At 62.6% G+C, this 6,253-nt stretch overlaps 1 protein-coding gene across 1 annotated transcript; it reads left to right on the forward strand.

The window, feature by feature from the left end:
• The first annotated feature begins 3,661 nt into the window (after window positions 1-3,661).
• CLDN2 (claudin 2) lies at window positions 3,662-5,102 on the forward strand. Its single transcript, XM_068205254.1, has one exon. The coding sequence runs from the start codon at window positions 3,949-3,951 to the stop codon at window positions 4,642-4,644; it is 696 nt and encodes a 231-aa protein (XP_068061355.1). The 5' UTR covers window positions 3,662-3,948; the 3' UTR covers window positions 4,645-5,102.
• The last annotated feature ends 1,151 nt before the right edge of the window (window positions 5,103-6,253 follow it).

Consider the following 6,253-nt stretch of genomic DNA (forward strand, 5'->3'; position numbering starts at 1 on the left):
ACAGGTGGTCAAAGGCCTTGGACTTGGGCCAGAGGAGCCTGTGTGGGGAGAGCCGGGGTGAGCCCCCGCCCGCCGCGCCCGCCGCGCCCGCCCGGGGCCCCGGGGCCGGGGCACGTACCTGACCGGGTGCTGGAAGAACGCCAGCGCTTTGCTGGGACCGCCGTCCCCCTCCGCTGCCCGAGCCCGAGCCTGGGGAGACACAGCCGGGTGGTACCGGGCTCCCGCTGCCCCTCTCCGCAGGGCGCACGGGCTGGCACCGCGGTGCCACACAGCCAGCAACTCCCCCTGCCCTGCCCCCGAGCTGAGGCGCTCACACCAGCGCAGGGAGGCTGGCATCTACCCCCACACCCTCCTGACAGGCTTTTTGCCAGCGTAATCTCTCCCCCGTGCTCCAGAGCTGGTGCCCAGGCATCCCGCTAAGGCCCTGAGGAATGCCCGCCCAGCCTGGGAACCGCGGCCCTCTCAGGGCCCCTCGGGCTCAGCCCGGCCCTGCCCCGGGCGCGGGGTGATGCTCCGGGGGAGGTGGACACGGCACAGCCGCGGGACTCAGCACTCCGCGGGACAAAGTGAGCCTCTGGGGCCAGAGGCTGGTTTTCCCCAGCAGGGACCCCGCGGCCGTGGGGACAGGCACAGTGGGGAGCGCCAGACTCACCGCGTCCATCTCCTCCCGCCGCGCCGCGGGTCCCTCCTGGGCTCGGGGCAGCCACGGTCTCCAGAGAGGAAGGGCTCTAGGAGAGAGAGCAGCTTCAGCGCCACAGCCGCTCACCCTGGCCCGCTCCCCTTTGCCCTGCTCGCCCACGCCGCAGCCCCACAGCCTCCCCCGCCCGACCGGCCCTGCCCCAGTGCCAGCAGCCTCTGGGATCACAGGTGTCCCCAGCACCGCAGCCTTCACCCAAACCCAGCTGGAGCTTCCCCATCCCACCTTCCCCAGCCCCTGCCTGCCCCACTTCCCCCAGTACCTCGTCCCTTGCTCCAGCCCCGGGGGTGGGCAGGCACTGGCCACCGGCACTGGGAGCCCGGGGGCAGTCAGGCAACAGGCAGCAGCTTGCATGGTGGCAGGAGACGCTGTCCCTTCTGACACTGCAGACCTTCGGTGGGGACACATTTATAGCTCAGCCTCGGCCCTGACTCACAAATTCTTTGGGGCAGGGGAGCGAGGGGCTGGCGCTGTGGGGACAGCAGTGTGAAATTTGTCCCAGTTGTGTCAACAGAGGACCAGGGGGAGGCTGGGGGCGGAGGGGCTGCGATCTCTGGTGGAAAAGCAAAACACAAAAGGGAAAATTTGGACACCATTTGTGAGAAAATCCCCGGGGGGCAACAGGGGAGGGTAGAGACAATTAACAAGGATGATTAAGTGCTCTTTGTAGCCATTTGCATAAGGGAGGCAGAGGAGATGGGAAAGGGATGGGGAACGGTGGGGCGGCATGATGGGTGTGGGATTGGGACAGAGCAATGGGCGTGGGATGGGACTGAGTGTTGGGCACCGTGTGGTGGGCTTGTGTTGGGCACAGCACAAAGGGCATGATGAGGACACTGATGGGCTACAGTGGTGGCAAGCACAGAGCCACCAGGAGGCAGCTGGTGGCTCGAGAGAGGCTCAAGAGCAGACAGGGAGGGAGGACACGTGCCAGGGATGGACCCCAGGCACTATCACGCCAATGGTCTTGCTCAGGCATCCATGGCCCATCACCCCAGGGAGCTGCCAGATCCCATTTCCACAGATAGGACAGCAAGCACTTGCCAGTGTTCCCTGCCCTTTCCTTTGAGTTTTTGAGATGTGGGCCACCCCAGGAGGTACAGAAAAGCTCCTCGATGTGAGGGTGCAAGGCTGATGCAGCCCCTGGCCCCAGCAGGGCCACTCATCCCATCCCTGCCCACTGCCCCTGCCCAAGCACTTGAAGAAAAGTGCCACTGCCAGACCAGTCACCTCCTGCTCCTGGGAGAGTTTCAGTTTGGGACAAGGAAAGAAAATAGCAAATGGTCCCTGCTGTAGCTCTGCTATCAGCATCCAAACACCGCTGTCCAAACGCTGGCCGGACCCTGCTCAGCTCTGAGCACAATTTGTCACCAGAGGCCCTCCCTGCCCCTCTCCATCTGTGGCAGCCGGTGAGCAGGAGGGGGCACGGGGCCAGCACAGCTCTCATTACCTTCCCCATTTGCTCCTCATTTGGGCCAGTAGTCTTACAACAACAAACCCCGTGGAGGACAAGCAGGGCCAGGAAGAGTAAACCAAAAGCTCAGGCTGGCTCTGAGGAGTGGGGAGCTCAACCTGCTGGTGTTTCACTGCCCCTCGAACCCCAATACAGGCAGCACAGCCCGGAGTGGACACATGGATGGTGGCACAGTCACCTGCCAGCCACTAAGGCTGTCCAGAAGGATGACAGCAAGCCTCAAACCTGAACGCATTAGGCGAACCTGCCCCAATAATTCATAGACAATAATTCAAGCGAGGCATCCCAGCTTCCCAGTCCTTCCCGACACCCAAAGGGTTTAATTCTGATCTGCAATAAGCCTCTGATCCAGGAGATTTGCAGGTGGATTGTGCAAAGCTGTAGCTGAACAACTGCAGCCCCTGATCCCCTGGGCTGGGGCCCTGGCTGCTCACCCTGTCCCGAGCAGCCGCCTCCAGTCCTGGGTGACCCCCGGCTGCAGCCACGCTGGGCCCCACCCTGCACCTCCAGCCCCCTCCGTAAGTATCACAGAGCTCCCTCCCTCGCCTTTCTGCTGGCAGCCTGAGCAGCCTGAGCACCCCAGGTGTTTCTTTTCCAGCAGCTGAGACGGTGTGGGAGGTCTTGGTTAGAGCACAGGAGAGGAGACGGAAAGCTGGGAAACTTTGGTGCCAAGCATTTGAGGTGGCAGCGGGGGGAACAGGAGCGGGGGAGGCCCTGGGTGGTGGCAGCACGCTCAGCCAGGAGCGTTCCCAGGGAGAGGGAGGCCACTGGCCGCGGTGCCAGGGCTCAGCCCGGTTTCGCAAGGCACCACAGAAGGAGGAATTTTTAAACAAAGCAGAGGGAAAACAAACCAACCCTCTCCACCACCTCTGCCAACCCCTCCTGTCAGTGTACAGGGCTGTGGGCAGGAGGTGGCACTGACACAAAATCCCAGCATGAGCTGCACCCCGAACTGCTCAGCCCTCCACAGGACAGGTCACTCTGCTTGGCTGGCAAAGCATCCCAAAGGAAATGCCAGCCCTGATGTAATTCTGCCTTCTGTGGGCCTCCAGGCTCTCCTGGGGATGCAGGTGTCACTGTCACACGCATCCCTCTCCATCCTTGTCCCCAGCAGCACAGAAAGGCTGATATCCATGGTTCAACCTCAGGTGGCCATGTCCCTTTGTCCCAAAGGAGCCTCAGCAGCTCGGGGTGAGTCGTGGGTGACTGCAGATGCCTTGGGTGAGCCCCACGCAGATTGGTATGAGGTGCCATCCCCTTTCCTCAGCTGGGGGAGCTTTGGATTTACCACCTGAAGTCACCTCCAGCAGGTCCCAAATAAGAGAGTGCAGCCATAGCTTTTCGGCTTCCTCAGCTCGAGGCATCACAGAAGACAAGGGACCTCGAGGAAGGCAGGGGGCACTTTCCCCACAGCAGCAGCTGGCTCTCCATGCTGCCCGCGGCGTCAGTGCAGGGGAGGGCTTTGGCGTCCTTCCTGGGCAGCGCTGCTCTGCCTCTGGAGCCTGGCTGGGGAGATAGCGGAGGTGAAAGGGCGCCTGGCGCTCCTCCACGGGCTTGGGTCAATCGTTAATCGGGGAGGGATTGCTTTCCACTCTCGCAGGTAACCTCCCCGCGGCTCCCACCCCGCACAAAACCAGCACCCCCGGCAGCGGGGTGGAGCTGCAGCGCTGCGAGCGGAGCCTCTCGCAGGGCCATGGGAACGTGAGCACACGGGAGGGACCTGGGCGACAAGCTGCGAGCCTTGGCTAGGCGACAGAGGTGACAGCCAGCCCCCACCATGGTGTCCATGGGGCTCCAGCTGCTGGGCTACACCGTGGCCTTCCTGGGCTACATCGGCACGCTGACGGCCACGCTGCTGCCCAGCTGGAAGACCAGCTCCTACATCGGCTCCAGCATCGTGACAGCCATCAGCTTCACCAAGGGGCTGTGGATGGAGTGCGCCACGTACAGCACGGGCATCACCCAGTGCGACATCTACAGCTCCCTGCTCAACCTGCCCGCCGACATCCAGGCGGCCCAAGCCCTCATGGTGAGCTCCTGCGCCGTGTCCTCCCTCGCCTGCCTGCTCTCTGTCGTGGGCATGAGGTGCACCGTCTTCAGCCAGGGCTCGCCGGGCAAGGACCGGGTGGCGGTGGCGGGCGGCGCAGTCTTCATCCTCGGGGGGCTGCTCTGCTTCATCCCGCTGGTGTGGAACATCCACGTGGTGCTGCGGGATTTCCACAACCCCGTCATCCCTGACAGCATGAAGTTCGAGCTCGGGGAGGCTCTTTACCTCGGCATCATCTCCTCCCTGCTCTCCCTCGTCGGCGGCTTCATCCTCTGCACCTCCTGCCCTGCCCGGGACACCACGACCGCCTACTCCAGTGCCTACCAGCCCCAGCTGCTGGCAAGCAAGAGCCCCCAGCCCTCTGTCAGCCAGGTGCAGAAGACCAAGAGTGAAGTCAATTCCTACAACCTGACAGGATACGTGTAGTGGCTGCAGGGGGGAACCAGGCTGGCACCTCTCCTGGCTCCCCAGAGCGTCCGGGCTGGCACCAAGGGAACGCAGTAAGAGCAGAGGGCACGGCGGCATCGCCCGTGCTCAGCCCTCTCATGTGCTTGGGGGGGTTGACCCCGCTCTCTCCCTGGGATTCTGAGAGCCTTGTGACTGCTTGGAGATCCCAGCTGGTGGCTTAGACTGATGAACGACCCTGAATCCGGCTTCTGTTCTTTACTCCGTGCTGCCAGCTCGCAGGCAGCTCCTGGCACGGCGGGACCCCAGCCTACAGCCCCAATGAACCTGCCTGGAAAGGGGAGTGGGCTTGTGGCCCCAGGGACCGGCCCGCTGGCCATGGAGGCATCACAGCAGGGTCAAGGGCATGTGTGTGGGTCTGGAGTCGCTGCTGGGGGGGGTTGAGTGCTGGTTGCAAACCGATGTTGCAATAAATACGTCTTTATAGCCAGACTGTATCCGAGCTTTTCTCTGGTACCGAGGGGCCAACAGGGGGCTGAGAAGGGGGCCAAGATGTGAAAGGTGCCACTGGCGCTTGCTCTGGCCTGCCTCCCCCACCCCACGGCTGATGGCTTTGTCACCCAGGAGCCCAGGCAGGTGGGAGCACTGCTGAGGGGGAGGAGGGCCACTCCCTGGCACAGTTTGTCCCTGGGCACCACGCTGGGAGGTTGCCACACACCGCTACTGCCAGGGTGCCAGCAGGGACATGCAGAGCTCCCTGTGGAATAATAGCAGGCAGCACCTTCCCTCTGTCCCCCCAACCCTTCTTGCTTCCAGGAGTGTAGGTGTGATGAGACTGGGATGCCCACAGGGGGATTCATTGCCCCTGTGTGTGGCACCCCAGGTCCCCAGGTGGTGGGCAGCCCTGCATCCACATTCCGGTGAGCACTGGCACTCCTGGGGCAAACATGGTCCCAAGGACCAGAGGCAGCTGCCGGCTATGGTGGAGTCTGAGCAGCCCAGCTCACAGGCAGGTCCCGAGCCCCGAGGTCCTTGAAGGGTCTGTTTTGGGAGAAAAATGCCACCAGTGAGACACTGGAAAGCTGCAAGGGATGGGCAGGCAGGAGCCAAGTGTGTGGAGGGACAGGCTGCGTGGCTGCAGCCCTGCACGGGAACAACAGCAGGACATCCACACAGGCTGCTGGTGGCACTGGGGGATGCTGGCACATGCCAGGCCATGGCAGGAGAGGAGGTGCAGGTAGCCCAGACCCACAGCCCTCCAGGGAGCAAGAACATTTTAATCCATCTGCTGTACCACTACTCCACGTGAGTGAACCCCTGCCCTGCTGTGCCACAGCACAGGGCCACCCAGAGACCACCTTGTCCCCCAGGAAGCAGGAGGCCTTGGTCTACCTGCTGACCCTCATAAAGCAATTTAGATTAGGTCATGGAGAGGAAGGGACCATGTCCTCCACTCGAACGTCACCACCGTCACCCTTGCACCAGTGAAATCATGTTTGCTGTGGGGTTAACATGCTCCTGATAATGCTGGGTCATGCTTTCTCCCCTCCTCAGAGAGCAAGGAGCTACATGGGGACCTGTCCCCAGGGTGACACTCGCTGAACAGGACCAAGGTGGATCTCGAGGCAAA

Source organism: Anomalospiza imberbis, chromosome 14, assembly GCF_031753505.1.
Source record: "Anomalospiza imberbis isolate Cuckoo-Finch-1a 21T00152 chromosome 14, ASM3175350v1, whole genome shotgun sequence".
NCBI classification, from domain to species: Eukaryota; Metazoa; Chordata; class Aves; order Passeriformes; family Viduidae; genus Anomalospiza; species Anomalospiza imberbis.